We start from the raw sequence: 16866 nt of genomic DNA on the forward strand, positions 1-16866 counted from the left end.
AATGGTAATTTGTACGTACTAAATTCTTTCGAAATTTCTTCAGGTGTCCAGTTTGCATAGTACTGTCCACTTTAATTTTTTTTCTTTCTGAGTCAAAAATTTCTAAAAATATATAAGTAGACTATATTGCAGTAACAGTGGAATATTGTATTTCCGCCCGATTATCGTCGTTGTGCAAAACTTCATGATATGACGTAGGGGAATGAGTTAAATTAAGGTTTTAAGATTTAATATCAAAGATGAAACGTCGCAAATTAAAGAATAGCATATTATAAACCAATCTCATGTTTGAAAATAATTTCGGTTTAAAATAGCTGCAACTGGAATGTATAGTATAAAGGTCACTTAAAGAAAACTATAACGATAGGGATTCGGACCTATGACTATCCGCGTAGAAGTCCTTTACATCAACCATTCATCTAACACATTAGAGCGTTAACACGCTGTTCAAGTTATGTTCTCATCCAAGTGGCTAGTTACGCGAATTTCCATTGCTTTTTTTTATTCACTTTTTCAAAGGTCAAACATACTACGATTTGTTTCATTTTCCACTAGAGCTTCGTAAAAGGTTATTAATGGCTGAGTATTGGGCAGTACGTTATTAGACGGTCCTCTCAAGTATAAATCAATTAACACAGTAGTAAGGAACATTAACTACCTAAAAAGTAAATAAATAGTAATAATAATAATAATAATAAAAAAACTGCTCCTGAACAAGAGAAAGTTCGTTATGCACCCTGTAACGAGGCTATATGAATGACTACTTAGTTAGTTACTGAATGGATAGTTATCGTTTGATAGCTAAGAGGTTCGTAGTTGGAAACCAGTCTCGGAAGTTGAGGACAGAATTCTTAATTCCCCAGATCTTAAAGATCTTTTTCTCCCTTCGCATTCATCTGGTGCTCTGAAAAGAATTCTCCACCTTAATTCGACAACTGCTTGATGTGATCCTCGCAGTTTAGAAACTTTCCTTCTGTTTCACAAAATCAAATTGTTATAATATGTATGCAGTTCGATCATTTTTTCTCCAGTTTAAACTTGTATATATAAATAATCCCTCTATCTCCATATTTAAATCTCTCTCAATATGGTCCACTATGAACTCACGTGGCTTGGGATTCGACCTTTGACTCGTGAAACTAAAGGTAAGCACTCTAGTAATGTCCTGTGGTAACTCTATAAGTTTGTTGTTAAAAGCAGCAGCATTTTAGATTTTGCCAGGGGGGAGGGAAGGGGGAACGCAGATTCTCCACTGTCATATAAGTTTCACTTTTTATATAATATTTTACTATAAATATGATCAAACAATGTGTTTATCAAACTTAAGGTAGGGGAGAATTACATCCTCTTGTACTGCCCAAATGACACCGCTGGAACATTTCCTTCCAAATACTGGCAAACAGAATTAAATTAATCATTGAATAGCATTTCAGTTTTTAGAGCTTTGCGTAAGCACTACTGACTTTGGGAAGCACAATACCTACTGCCATAATTGACAATTTCTATAGATATCACAAGGAGCATCTTTCTAGCTTGCAGTCTGAAAAAAAGGGAAGGAATGCAAATAAAGGAGTTTATGAAGCTATGGGAACTTTTTTTCCGGGCAGTAGGAAGGAATCTCGAATAGACTCTCGGCTTTAGAAGATTCGGACTGCACTAGTGTTGAGGATACCTGGATTGAAATTAGAGATAGCATTAAAATATCAGCAAAAGAAAAATTGGGACACGCGGAAATACTTAGAACAGCAAAAGAAATATTAGGACACGCGGAAATACTTAGGAACAAACCATGGTTCGACCAGGAATGCATAAAACTAGCAGAGAAGAGAGAGCAGGCAAAATTACGCTGGCTACAAAACCCGAATGAAATAACCACACAAAATTTCGCAGATACCAGGCGGGAAACTTTCAAAACTTTTAGAACAAAGAAACGCGATTTTTTGAAAGCTAAAATTAAGGAACTCGAAGATAATAGTAAAAATAATAACATCCGGGACATGGATAATGGGATCAGCGAATTTAAGAAAGGCTATCAGCCTCGTGCCTATGTATTAAAGAAATGTGACGGTTACAGTTCTCACTGATAGGGATAGCATCTTAAATAGATGTCAAGGTTTCTTTGACTATTTGCTTAACACGCAACCAAAACCTAGTGTGCGTGGAGAAAAGGAGATACAAACCGCAGAACCGTATATTCCAGAACCAAACCGAATAGAAGTAGAAACCGCTATAAAGAAATTAAAGAAACACAAATCTCCGGGTGTAGATGATATTCCGGCTGAGTTAATTTTAGCTGAAGGCAAAAAATTATGGAATTAGATACACAAACTAATTCTCCTTATCTGGAACAAGGAAGAATTGCCAAAAGAGTGGGAAGAATCATTATTCCAATTCACAAGAAAGGAGACAGAACAGACTGTAACAATTATCGAGGCATTTCTCTTCTGTCAACATGCTATAAAATCCTTTCAAATATTCTATTAGCAAGATTGACCCCATACGCAGATGGAATTATTGGAGATTATCAGTGCGGATTTAGACGAAATCGATCAACTATCGACCAAATATTTACCATTCGCCAAATATTCGAAAAAAAAAAAAAAAGTGGGAATATAATACCCCGGCACATCAACTATTTATTGATTTTAGAAAGGCGTACGACTCGGTTACGAGAGAAACATTATAAAACGTTCTTACAGAACTTGGAATACCGAGAAGGCTAATTAGATTAATTAAGATATGTTTAAACCCAAAGTCTGGGTAGAAAAATTTTTGTCCGAGCTTTCACCGGGAAAATGGCCTGAAACAAGGAAATGCGTTGTCACCATTATTATTTAACTTTGATTTTCCCTATAGCGTATTCCAGAACAAAGATAGCAACCAGGGCCTAGAGTTGAACGGTATTCACCAGGTTATGGCATATGCTGGTGATGTAAATTTAATAGGGGATGATAGAAGAACAATAGAGCGAAATGCAGAGATCTTATTAAACGCTTGCAGGGACATGGGTTTAGAATTAAATGCAGAGAAAACCAAATACATGGAAGTGCGTCGGGACCGTAATACAGGAAATTATGGACGCGTTAAAATATTAAATAATACTTTTGATAAAGTGGATAGTTTCAAATATCTAGGATCAATATTAAGAGGAAAATCATATTCACAAAGAAATTAAATGTCTACTAAAAGCAGGGAATTCGTGTTACTATTCGGTTCAGAATCTCTTGTCCTTGCGAATTCTGTCGAGGAATTTAAAGCTTAAAATATACGAAACGATAATCATACCTGTTGTTCTGTATGGTTGCGAAACATGGTAATTTACTCTGAGGGAAGAACATAGACTGAAAGTATTTGAGAACAAGATCCTAAGAAGAATATTCGGACCCAAGAGGAACGGGAATGGGGCATGGCGGAAAGTTCATAACGAGGAACTACAAAATTTATACGGTTTACCCAACACTGTTAGGGTCGTCAAGTCTAGGAAGCTTAGGTGGGAGGTCGTGTAGCTAGAATGGAAGAAAGTAGAAACGCTTTCAAAGTCTTGACTGGAAGACCAATCGGAAAACTACCATTGCGCAGATGGGAGGACAATATTAAGATGGATCTCGCAGAGATTGGAATACAAAGTAGAAACTGGATCCAACTAGCTAAGGAAAGCAGTCAGTGGAGAGCTTTTGTGAACGCGGCATTGAACCTCCGGGTTCCATAGGCCAGAGAGTTAGTTATTTAGGAAGGAATCTCATAACAATCGAATAAGACTGTTTTGGAGCTATAAAACCTTGGAAACATTTTTTTTCTTTCTTTATCTGAATGGAAAGAGTATATTACATCACGCAGACTGCTTCAGATAAGGAGAGGAGGAGGAAGAGTTGAATATCAGGAGCAGGTAGTCCATCTAGACTTGTTTCTGAATGCATAAACAAACGACATAAGAGTTTGTTAGTAATTTCTTAAACTTTTTTTTTTTTTTTTAAACATTTTCAAAGCCACGAATAGTACATATGGATATGGCAATACTGTTTTTTATTGTAGTTTGGTTTTCGCATACGTATCTCTTAAAATTGGCAAATGAACGTTAGTTTATCCGAAAAGTCGATGTTTGCGATTTTCTCCCCGAGCGAGCTCCTCCGTGGCTAAGCGGTTAGCGTACGCGCCTTTGGCGCGGGAGACCCGGGTTCGATTCCCGGCGGGAGCTCATGTGGTTCGGATTCCACGTTAATCAGTAGGTCCACGTCTCATATAGCCTCGCTGCTGAACGGGACGTTAAACTCAAAATCAACTCCACTTTTTCCCCGAGCGCTTCCAGTTCGAATTTTAAAATTCTTTCACATTTTGAAAGATCTAGGTATCCCCTTTCGGAAACAGATTTTTTATCGCCACTGTGTGGAACATTTTCTTAAAATATACCTCCTTCCGTCACATCTCTAGGCATGAACATCAGGACAATTGAGCTGTCATACTATCAGGTTAATAATGAAATATTTGAACATACGTGAACAAAAACGCCTGAGTCATTTTTGAGAACCGTCCGAAAACAACTTATCCCACGGTATATGGTTAATTAAATATTTAATATGAAATATAAACAAGATAATTGGAGCAGTTTTCTAGAAAATGGCATTTTCTAATTTTTATTCTTGATTGTAGTACCGTTAATTTCAGGGATAGGAAAATAATTCGAATCTCTCCCCTTGGAAAGCCTTTTAAAAGTCTTGAGTTGAAATTTGGTGTAGATACGTTAAGCGGTACTTCTAGCCCAGTGGACGTTTTCGAGACTGCTTGGCAGACATCCGGAAATCACTTTTCTTTTTTTTTTTTATTGTTGTTGTTGCTTGTAAGGACCATGATATGCATAATTGCATTGAAATCTCGAATTAATGTTTTTCATGATCAAAATACTTTTTTACTTATCGTCGCTCGCAAGTTTGTTAACTTTTTAAAAAACTCCTAAGAATACGGGAGGTTGGGTAATTTTTATGAATTTCTCTCTCTTCTTGATAATAAATAATATAGATAAGCAGCACTTAGAAAAGCTTGTTAATCTTGATTTAATGAATGTAAGCTTCAGCCACGATCGAATTTTCGTCATTGTTTCCAGTGTTACCAACTGGGAAATCAGCTCTTAAAATCCTTACTTCAAAAGGTAAGGCCGCGGTAGCTCAGTGGTAGAACGTTCCTCTGCTGCGTGGGGTCCCTGGTTTGATCCCGGACTTCTCCAGGTAGGCTTTGTGGTTTACATACACCGTGTGCGTGGATTTTCTCGGGTTTCTTTTGTTTCTTCTGACTATTCTTTCCAATATTAAGTTCATTTCTCAACATCACCGTCTCCTTTAGCCTAGCCAGCATAACCGCTGGTCATAAACTGAAAAGTTTATTTTTCATTTCAAAAGGTAATTAGTTCGTGAAGCACTTGTCGATCATGTGCTTTGGTATATTTATATGTAAAATTTCAGATTTTTTGAAAAAATGTTTTTCGACAAATTGTGATCTTTCAGAATTTTGCAATTTCTCATCTCCCCCCCCCCCCCCCAAAAAAAAAAGCTTGACCACAGAGGCTATAAAAATTGATTCAGAAAGAAACTAAGTCTTTAAATTTCGAACCGGAAGTCCTCGAAACAAAATGCAAACATTGACTTTTCGGATAAGTGCATTTATTTATTAATTTTAGAAGAGACGTAGGTTCTCCATGAAAACCAAACTATAGTAAAATATAGTTTTACCAATCCGTATGTAGATACCACAACAAGAATTATAACACTACTAGTTTTTCAGTGATAATAGGAATAGTAGAATTAGATAGTAGGGGCGTGGTGGCTCAATGGTAGAGCACTCATCTCTGGTGCGTTGGGTCCCTGGGTCGATCTCAGTTCGAGCCAAGTTGTTTAGTGGTGAACAAGCATCCTATGCATGGGTTTCTCGATCTTTTGGCACTTCTTTCTATAGTTTCCTTCAGTATCATCACCATAATCTCCGTTAGCCTCAGAGTATAGTCGTGAGAATTGAAATAAATCTAGAGACAAAATAGATGTTTTACCAACACCGTTTATATTCCTCCTCACCGGTTATAGTACTGCTCCTCAACCCCCTACTTAATTTCAATAGCTAGGAGTTGAGGAAATAAGATACTAACAGATAGGTCGCCTAATTTCTCGATGTTGAGGGACTGTTGGAAGGTTGCGGATACTTCATATATCTGGTAGAGTAAATGCTAATAGGTGTTCATTAAGATACGTGTACTATAGTAATGCATTTGAAGAGTAAGGGGAAAAAGCAAGGAATGTCCATATGTGTGCTTTATCGGGTGCTTTGTCCTATCTGTTGGTGACTCGTGGTACTATTTTGTTGTATGTGCCATGCATGAGTGGATGTAGCAATGTCCATGTAAAAGGGGCAAAAGATTTGATCAACCCTATTCATTTTGTACGCGGTTTTCAATGTCAAAACGCAGTTTTCTCGAAAATGCAGTTTTGTGACATTCCTTGCTTTTTCCCCTTACCTTTCATTTGTTCTCCGCTATAAATGTCTGATATATTTTTCAACTTGATTTCTGTGTTTCAGCATATAAAACAGTATCTGGTGTAAATGGACCGCTGGTTATTTTGGACGATGTCAAATTCCCAAAGTTTGCCGAAATCGTTCAGCTGCGCTTGGCCGATGGAAGTACTCGATCAGGGCAGGTACTGGAGGTCAGCGGATCGAAGGCTGTTGTACAGGTAAGATGATTCACCATTTAATACATAAAGGGGATGTGGTTAGAAGAACAGTTTGTAGTAAGTAGTGGACCGGAAATATTAATGAAACCGCGGCTCCTTTGATCGGCCAAATATCAGGTATCAATGAATTTTCAACAGCACAGGTCAGGAGCACGGGGGCTTAGTGGTAGAACGCTCACCTGTGGTGCGAGGCATTCGTTCAATTCTAGGCCATATTAGTTTTTGGTGGAAAAAATTACGTCGGTGTTTCTCGGGGTTCTCCACTTTTCTCGTAATCCACGGATTCTTTTACAATGATTCACTTTTACTAATGTCTTCTTCTGCATGAGTGTGAGATGTAAAGCGGAGAGATTTCATCTTCAACATTCGTACCATGTTTTCATGAAGTGCTGTCTTAACGGTGTTGAAAACTTGCGCCATCTTTGTTACATGAAATGGAGTGCGTATGTGGTCGGTATGAACCGAAGCAAAATGTCCAGGTGGTGCAAATTCTTTGAAGAAGGCCGTGTGGACTTTGTGGATTTGCCAGGTACGGGCGTCTTGTAGTAGCATCGAGCGAGCAGAATATCACGATCACTGATAAAGCAATTCGTAATGATCGGCAGATACGTCATCAAACTTTGTCGAACATCTTGGTTGACCGATGAGGAACTTCTTGTCCGGCAGTTTCTTTTCTGTTAGGTATGAATGGCTATATTCTCAAAACACTTGATTTCTATAAACAGGATATTTTGAAGCTTGTGCCACAATGGAAGGGGAGGGAACGGGTTGATATATTGAAAGTAGCTCTAATATGAGCCTTGTGTATTTGATTTTTGATGTGTTACCTATAACTTCCTTCATAAGCTGTGCATTACATATTTATCCACTCTCATGGATCCCCTCTTGGAGTTGGTACAATCCGCAGCAAAAAACCTGCAACATGAGCATGTAAGTTTATTGCGAAACTAGGTCTAAGTGGCACGAGTAACGCCAGAAGAAACCTCTGCGTCCTCTCCTGCACACTTATTTTGGAACAAAAGACCTCGTCGTTTCACAATAAATTTACATGCTCATGTTGCAGGTTTTTTGCTGCGGACTGTACCAGAGCGATGCGTCCTAGCAACAGGTTCTATCTTCGATGTTTTTACTCTATTGTAACCAGTACTTGCAGATTTGGTACTTCATACTTCAGGTTGGAGTGTTGAATTCCAGTAGTTTGGAAATCTACTGTAGTTTCACACTATGAAACTAAACTCACTTTATGGTGAATCTATTTCTACTCATTTGAAAATTAAGTAGTGTTGACTATACAGGTTCGTTGATTACTTGCTGTTTCTTTATATGCGATTCAAAACTGGAACTTCTAGTCAACAATCTAAACGAGATTCACTGTTTAAATCTTAACATGAGATGTCTAGTAAATAAGTTTGCCTCCAATGTTTATTATAATCGCACCGTAGGTGTACACCGGCAATTAGAAATTTGTGCATTCACCCGGGACCAAATTAATGTGGAAAGTCTATTTTTACGAGCTTTAAGATTTACTTCGGGGATTAGATTTCTGGCTCTAAACAAGTTTCTATTAGTAAAACCTCATCTGGGCTTCTCATCATGATCACGGAATAGTAACTGAAATATAATTGGTTATTGAGAGTATGGAACATATAATAATAATTACAGCTAATCTGAATGTTGTCTTTTATGTATTGTTAGCCAATACTTTCCCGGGTACCCTAATTTGGGGTAAGGCTTGAGACTATCCTTTATGCTAGTCTTGATATGGTTTTGTTGTAATAAATATGATCGACCATCAGCCTCGTTATTACATTAATCGTAATTATTTGCACCATATGCACAGTAATCAGTTACGAAAGTTTGCTGAACACAAAATCAGTCATCCGTAATTTTGAGATAACGATGCTCAAACTAGAAAGAACAACAGTGGACATATCGTTTTTATAAATTTTTACTCCACTGTTTAAAATATATGTATATATGTACACGGTAGTCTTTAGCCTCAACTCCGACGGAATGTACCCATGGAAAGTATTGGAAATATTTGCTGCAAACACATATGGAACATTATTCAAGTTAGTTGTGATTATTATTGACTGAAATATAGTTGCATTAGAAAAAGATATACCTCTAACAGGAGTATAATCCGAGATTAGTACCGAACTTCAGGTTATGGTTACATAAGTTTTCTGTGTAGTTTATCACGTGTATTGAAGTGTAATTCCTTTATTTGCAGGTGTTCGAAGGCACTTCAGGTATTGACGCTAAGAACACACTATGTGAATTCACTGGCGATATCTTAAGAACTCCCGTGTCGGAAGATATGTTGGGCCGAGTGTTTAATGGTAGCGGCAAACCCATTGACAAAGGACCTCCCATTCTTGCGGAAGATTTCTTAGATATTCAAGGTAATGTTCATAAGTTTTCTTACAGTATTGTCATTTCCTCTTTGTGGAGGGAGTTCTTGCTTAGTATAATTCAAATGGAGATGATTGCTTTGACGAAGATCAGCAGAGAACTGTACTGCATGTTTTTTTTTTTAATTTACGCCAAGTGACTTGCCGGTGAAAGTGTTAATCTTATTTGTGGGTTATGCATAGGTTGCAATTCAAGCCTCGCGAGTGAAGTTTTTGAACTTCGAATTTCACTCTGTAAGTTATGTTAAATAGTTATTTTTCATTTGGGATCTAAACTGTTAAAGATAAGCTAACGTAGAGGTGAGGGTTTGTTGTATGCTGTGGTTTTTTGTTAGTACTATTTAAATGTGTAGTTCGATTTCTCAGGGAACCTGGAATTTCACACGAATGTGTTTTAAACTCATGTTGATTACAGGGTTACATATAATCTAATTAATATTTAAGTTTAATAAAGCTAATTTATTTTTCATGTGTGAATTCATACATACTTAGAAATAGGCAGGCCAGCAGATGTCTTACCATATGCTTCACAGAGCCATTCATTTTTTTCTCTCGAACCTCAAGACTAAGCACTCGCACGGACTTCGAACCAAGACTAGATGGTTTCTTCCTTTCGTAATCAAATGGTGTGTGCTATATTTTCGACAGGGGCTTGATCTTTGTATATTCCATATCCATAAAATGTACGAAATTTGGGCCCTTTTTCAACCACGAGACTAGTACTGGAGAGCTGTAGTTTTGGGTTTAGTTGCGTATGGTTCGTTGGGAGCTGAAAAAGGGTCGATTATCGAGATTTCTTCATTCTGCCGTGCATAGTGTTGAAAATTAGGTCGTTCTTTATGTGCAACGTGGTGAGTATTTTTAAAATTACAAGCACTCTTTGTTGAAGATGAGAACACTCATAATTGTTCTAAGCGCAAACATGGATTAAATCGCTTTAAAAATTCCGTAATTAGTCTGTCGTAGCATCGTGTTATATAGAAAATGTCTAATAGATTTGAATTTTTAACAAATTCGAAAATAACACATGCGATCCCGTGATCGTAAAAATCTCGTACTATTTTAGTTTATTGAAGGCCAAGACTTGAATCATAGGACGATACAGCCCTAATGTACGCTGCAATTAATATAGTTCGTTTATCATGTTCCATTTTCTTACTGCTGATCGCTTTTTTTAATATTTCAACTCCTTTGTGCCAAGCATTTGAATATTATGAGACCGCTTGGGAGTTGCAGCTGTACCTGCAGTCAAAGGAACAAGTACACTGCATTTCCGAGTGGCTACGGAAGTCAGACTTTAGGTGAAAGGGTTTTAGAGTTTGTAAATTGTAAGGAATCAGTTTTAACCGACATATAAATTTATTACAACAAATGATGAAACAAATAATATATGTGTATATATAACAATAACTAACGAATCCATTCTTTTAAGAAATTGTTCCATTCAATCATGGTTTAAATGTCGGAAGGTGAAGACACATTATTGTTATATTTTCTAATTGATTTGATAATTTAGAGTAAATTTAAAGTTCAAATTTTGACTGAAAAGGTTAATTCAAATTAGGTTACAAAACCAAATACTACAAATGACATCAAATTTAAATGCAGTAGGAATCAGGGTCATATCCCAAGTGCGCGACCAATACTCACCCAAGATGTTTAATCCAAAACTACACAAAAAGAAAAGAAAGGAGTTTTTATAAAGAGTGAAGATTAACCACGCACTAGGATTTAATCCTTGTTCCTTATACAAACCCACTCAAATTATAATTCACTATTTCATTATCACTATTTCATCTTCACGACACAAAACTGAAACAATTTCAATCACACAAATTACCTTGTCAAATTAACGAGGTTCGATAGGTCAGTCCAAACAACATAAGTTCATAGGTGGCAGCACCTTAGACTGTGTAAGTAATGTTCATCAATGTTTCCATCTATATTCTAAATCGGAACTTTTTTTTTTTTTCCAGTTACACTGCAGTTTAACGTTTATTTTTTTTTCTGCTTGAGACTGATCTATAGTTGATCAAAACTGTTAACGGTTTGGTATTGATTTTATTTTTTTAGTTTTTGGTTTGTTCGCACTAATTTCTTGTAAGACGCTGTACTAGAAGAGAAATGTTTTAATATGTTGCAGGACAACCAATTAACCCCTGGTCTCGAATCTATCCAGAGGAAATGATTCAGACGGGTATCTCAGCCATTGATGTGATGAACTCCATCGCTCGAGGGCAGAAAATCCCTATTTTCTCAGCTGCAGGTCTACCACATAACGAGGTATTGTTTTGTTTCTAAACCGGATTTCCAATACCGATTCTCGAGTTGACTAAGTATAGACAGTCCAGTTTATTTTTCGTATATACACAAACGTTATAATCAGATTTAGTTCTTAAGAATGTACTGATACTTTTCACATAGGACACTGTGTAGTATTATAGAAAAATTTAGGAAAAACTTAAATAGAATAAAGAAAACTACTTGTCTGGAGAAAGCTTTTTATTCTTGTTCAAAGCTAGGATTTAATGAGAAAGTGAAGCTACTCAATTGAGGTGTTAAGCCGTATTTTTTACATACAGTTCAGAGGATACGACTTTTTAAGAGATGGATGATCAAATTTTTTGGGTTAGTTCGTATGTTTAGGATTTACCAAGCTTTGAAGTCCTTTGATAATACGTCACTCAATTTGTATCGCTCGAAAAATTCATATTTTAAAGTTCTGCTTGTGCAGGTGTAGGTAAAGCAAATTACAGTCCGGAATAGTTCTCCCACTACCAAATTTCATTATAAAATTCTACTATAATACAAGATAGATACAAAATTCTCTTGGACCTGGCGGCCTCAGGAAGGAATCCTCACTAAGCTAGCTACGTGAGGAGAGGTACGACACTTAATGCTCCTCTACAAGCAGAGCGGGGTTAGTCCCGACATAACTCCATGCAAGCCAGGAGAAAAAGGAAGCCAAAAGTTCCTAAGCTTTTAGTTTAGATGAGGTACTTCCAAGGATCCACTGCAAGCCAAGAAAGGGATTTGATAAGTCGAGACTGGTGTCATTGAAATCCTTTCGGGTAGATAGGTCCTTCAGGTGAGGCGTGGCACAGTTGGTCCTTCGTTGTTACATGATCAGTGGTGTCGCTGTTTTCTCAGTCTGCAACAATAGTACTCCGTAGTAAGACGTACATGATTGATCTTTATAAATGGAAGCGCATGTCGGGTGTTTGTAAACACAACCATGCAGGATATTGAAATAACAAATAGATCGAAAAACTGTAAAAGCTTTTTCAGGTTAGCCATCATTCACACTAAGCAAATACAAGGATGATACCTAACATATAGGTCCTAGGCCGCGTCTTCCCTTCCCTCGTATAGTGTGATGGCAGAAGGTCGTCATCCCTCATACATGGCGGGCTAAACATGGCCATAGATGCCGAAATCTCAGATCTAATTCCTAAATTAAATGTCACTCAAGTGACTCACATAAACCATGGCGTTCAACTGACTCAGGGCGGCTACAGATGAGGAAGAAGGTAATAGTTGTAATGGAAATCCGTCAGTTAGGCACAGTGAAGCTCCCCAGCTAATGTGTGCTGCACGGTAATGATCTGTTATCTTTCCACAGAATCTTCACTTGATTGCTAACTGAAACTTCGTCCCTCTGTTCAGTCCAGAGCTAAGATGAAGCGAGAGCCTTTCATAGTTTAACTTTCTATTGAACTTTTCGGATCATCAATTACGGTTTACGGTTTTATTAAGGTGTTTACAGTAATTATGGAATTTAGACTAGGAATCTCCTATGAAATTGGGAGAGATGACAGTGTGCTCCACATTTATTATTATTATTTACTCTTCTGGAATTTACACCAATAAGTTTAATTTTTCCATCTTGAAACGCTAGATGTAGTTGAAATTCACTGATGATTTTTCAACCGATTGTAGCTGTTCTGCGGCAAGTAGTTGCTTTAGAGAATTTAAATATTTGAGTAGTTTCATGATAGCTTTCATGTAGTCTTCTTGGGATATGCAATAGTTTCTCGTAGATTCTTTCATGACATAACAGGATTTAAAATGCTTCTTAAGTTCTGTTCAGATTTCCCTTGAATGTTTTAGTGCTCAATTTTCGTATCACATTGAGAAATTTGACTCAGCTTTTAGATATAAGTTCTGCTCTATGAATTTTGAAACATTCCATTACCTTCAGTACTATAACAAGTTTTTTTTTCTTTCTTTCTTTTTTCTTTTTTTTTTTTTTTTCAATGTGCCTGTTATAATGTCGGCTTCTGAATGTACTTCACAATGTTTCAGAATCTTTCAGCTGTGTTCTTAGGCTCAAGGTAGTCTGTGTTGATTGTAACGGAAACAAATAGCCTCGATGCTGATGTTACTATTAACCCTCAATCTATCTTAGGCACGATGGTTAAAAGGATGGTTAAATATATTAGTGAAAATGTAAAGTGTGATTACAATTTTTACTCGCGTAATAATCGCCCTCGCATAATAGTCGCACCTTAAGTTTGAAGTAAAAACATTCGGCATTTCCCTTCATAAGTCAATCTACAAATGGGAGTAAATGCATTTCGCTTGTATAGACAGCTCTGACACTTCTTGTGCGTCAGTTTCTTCTTTGTGGTGTTAAACGTAGTTATGTTTTCAAACTATGTAAATACATTGTTCTGTTGTGCCAATGAGAAGTCATTTGTATGTCCCACGAATCGGTAAGTTACGAGTTTAATTTTTACAGGTTTTAATATTTTATCGTATGTAGGCTATATTTTATTTTTTATGTTGACACAATGATGTATGTATCAAAATTCGAAATTGGTTTAATCGTAACGATAATTGAATGGCAGTTTTCCTCGCGTAATAGTCTCAATCGGATTTTCGAATTTAAAAGTTGGTACAACAGAGTGCGACTATGGTACGCACGATTACGAGAGTAAATACGGTATGTTGCTAATTTAAATATTTTCTACAGGCAGAATTTACCCTGTCTGTAAATTTTAAGGTTTTCCTTATTTTGATGTTTAAACCTTTGGGTGTGTTAGTGATACTTTTCTGTTTTTTAAGGTTAGCTAGCTAAGTATACTTGTTTTTTTATCAATAGCTTTCATTTTTCTTTGTTTCATGTCAGAATAGTCGATCTCGTCAGTCGTGAAGTAAATGTTATATATTTGGATAGTGAGATTTTTCAATTAGATAGTCGAACAATACACTTGGATTTTTCTAAATTAAAAACTCGAAGAGTCTGTATAACACAGGCTATGAGTTAGTTTTTTTTTTCTTTCTTTTCTTTTCTTTTTTTTTTTTTTCGGGGGGATAGAAATGAACAAAGCTCAAAGCATTTTTTTTTAAGTTACAGCCAAAATGAGCTATTTTAAGTGTTTAGAAAAATTATATTCGTTTAGTATTCTTGCATTTCTTGATGTTTGACAGATTGCAGCTCAGATCTGTAGGCAGGCAGGTTTGGTGAAATTGCCTGGGAAATCTGTTCTGGATGACCATGAAGATAACTTCGCCATAGTGTTCGCTGCTATGGGTGTTAACATGGAAACTGCTCGATTCTTCAAACAGGATTTCGAGGTAAGCACCCTCACTTCAGTTTCGTGGTAGATAATGAACTTACGTGAAAATGAAGACCTTTTTTTTTTTAAATCAATCACTGGAAGTTGAGATTTTATATATATATATATATATATATATATATATATATATATATATATATATATATATATATATATATTAGGGATGGCCAATTCCGGAATTTTTACTTTCCGGAATCCGGAAAGTAAAATCGGAAAATTCCGGAATTCGGAAAAATTCCGGAATTCGGAAAAAATCCGGAATTCAGAAAAAATCCGGAATTCGGAAAATTCCGGATTTCGGAAAAAATCCGGAATTCGGAAAAATTCCGGATTTCGGAAAAATTCCGGAATTCGGAAAAATTCCGGAATTCTGAAAAATTCCGGAATTCTGAAAAATTCCGGATTTCGGAAAAAATCCGGAATTCAGAAAAAATCCGAAATTCGGAAAAATTCCGGAATTCTGAAAAATTCCGGATTTCGGAAAAAATCCGGAATTCAGAAAAAATCCGGAATTCGGAAAAAATCCGGAATTCGGAAAAAATCCGGAATTCGGAAAAAATCCGGAATTCGGAAAAATTCCGGAATTCGGAAAAATTATTTTTTCTTTTTGTAATCCTAAGAATTTTGTTCAAATGCAAACGAACAAATTTCCTTTTTGTAATCCTAAGAATGTATGATGCAAGTTAAGCTGAAACTTACATCCTAAAGTATACACTACTCAATCGTTAATGAGATGTAGTCCAAAAGTACGATGTACTCCTAATATTTAATTTTTGTTTTACTGTAATATTGTCCAGAGGTAAGACATATATCACACTGAGATAAACAACTTGACATAATGAAGATATCATACGTAGTTTTCCAGAAAATCGTGAGAAACGATTTTTTATGAAGTTAAAATATGCGTCGCTTGTTGCCAGTGTGATGCAATTGATAACTTTTATGCTGGAATAGTCTTATTATTATTATTATTATTATTATTATTATTATTATTATTATTATTATTATTATTATTATTATATTTATTATTATTATATTTATTATTATTATTATTATTATTATTATTATTATTATTATTATTATTATTATTAATCGTTTATGTACTGTAAAAGAAAAATATGAACCTTTAAGTAGTAGATTTTATCTGTTGTTTTTTGATATCTTCTAACAGTAATAACAAATTGCTTGTAAATACGCAATGATTATCAAGGACAATGGCATATTAATGTAAGGACTACTCTGCAGATTAGCAATAAACAATAACAGATAAACAATAGTCCCAAAAAAAAAAAAGTAACTAACTTGGGCACGTCAGAATGTTCGCGAGAATATAGTGACGCATTGAGACTAGCAAAAAAACGTGGTGTTATTATTACTCAAAGGGCCGTACGATGGAGGCATTAACGTTAATGTTAATGGCACCAATGAGCACTTACTTGCTCTAACGGTTAACCTCATTTTTGAGATGATTCTTAGAAGTGGGCGTGTTGGCATGCAGTTGGAGTACTAACGATTTGCGTCACTATCGAACACTAACGTAGCACTAGCGACGTTTAAAGTCGAAATTGGAGTCTGACATAAGTGGCTTGTCAACTTCACGGACATTATATTTCCCTTGAATGCGAGAAATTTGCGCCCTACCACAAAAATAGGAAAAAATGCGCTCGCAATATATTTGCACTGGGATGTTTGCGCCCTACCCCAAAAAGAGGGGAAAATGCGCCGGCTATATATTTGCACTGGGATGTTAGCGTCCTACAATTCAACTTATTATTGTATTGTGTAAAGTAACTTCCACTCGCACTTGAACTAGGCTTGTCTCTCATCGTCTCAGTGAGTTACTCCATCCGTTATAATATTCCGAACAAATGAAAAAAATACAATTTTAGTTCACTAAAAGGCAATCCATACAAATACAATTTTTCATTATACTACAAAATTTACAATAAACGTATAAATGACTGATATATAATTATTTATTAATATAATCAAAGAGTATAATTTAATCTACAAAAGGCTGTTTGGCTCTACCCAGATATCTCTGTTCACAATCCTTGCGAGTTGTTTGGCTTTTCAGAACACAAAATATAGAAAAGAAAATGTAAAGTGAATGTAAAATCAGTTCAGTAATATTATCAAGAAAACTATTTACAGTGT

General features: G+C 36.0%; 1 protein-coding gene across 1 annotated transcript in view; it reads left to right on the top strand.

Annotated features, from left to right (window-relative positions):
- The window catches only part of LOC145667011 (V-type proton ATPase subunit B), a 39719-nt gene that overhangs the window by 3614 nt on the left and 19239 nt on the right, over nt 1–16866 (top strand). The window contains exons 2-5 of the mRNA XM_081734693.1: nt 6559–6713; nt 8947–9118; nt 11271–11410; nt 14561–14707. Coding sequence (XP_081590819.1) covers nt 6559–6713; nt 8947–9118; nt 11271–11410; nt 14561–14707 — 614 coding nt within the window. The remainder of the gene's footprint in view (nt 1–6558; nt 6714–8946; nt 9119–11270; nt 11411–14560; nt 14708–16866) is intronic.

Source organism: Thermobia domestica, chromosome 12, assembly GCF_964235325.1.
Source record: "Thermobia domestica chromosome 12, izTheDome1.hap1.1, whole genome shotgun sequence".
NCBI lineage: Eukaryota > Metazoa > Arthropoda > Insecta > Zygentoma > Lepismatidae > Thermobia > Thermobia domestica.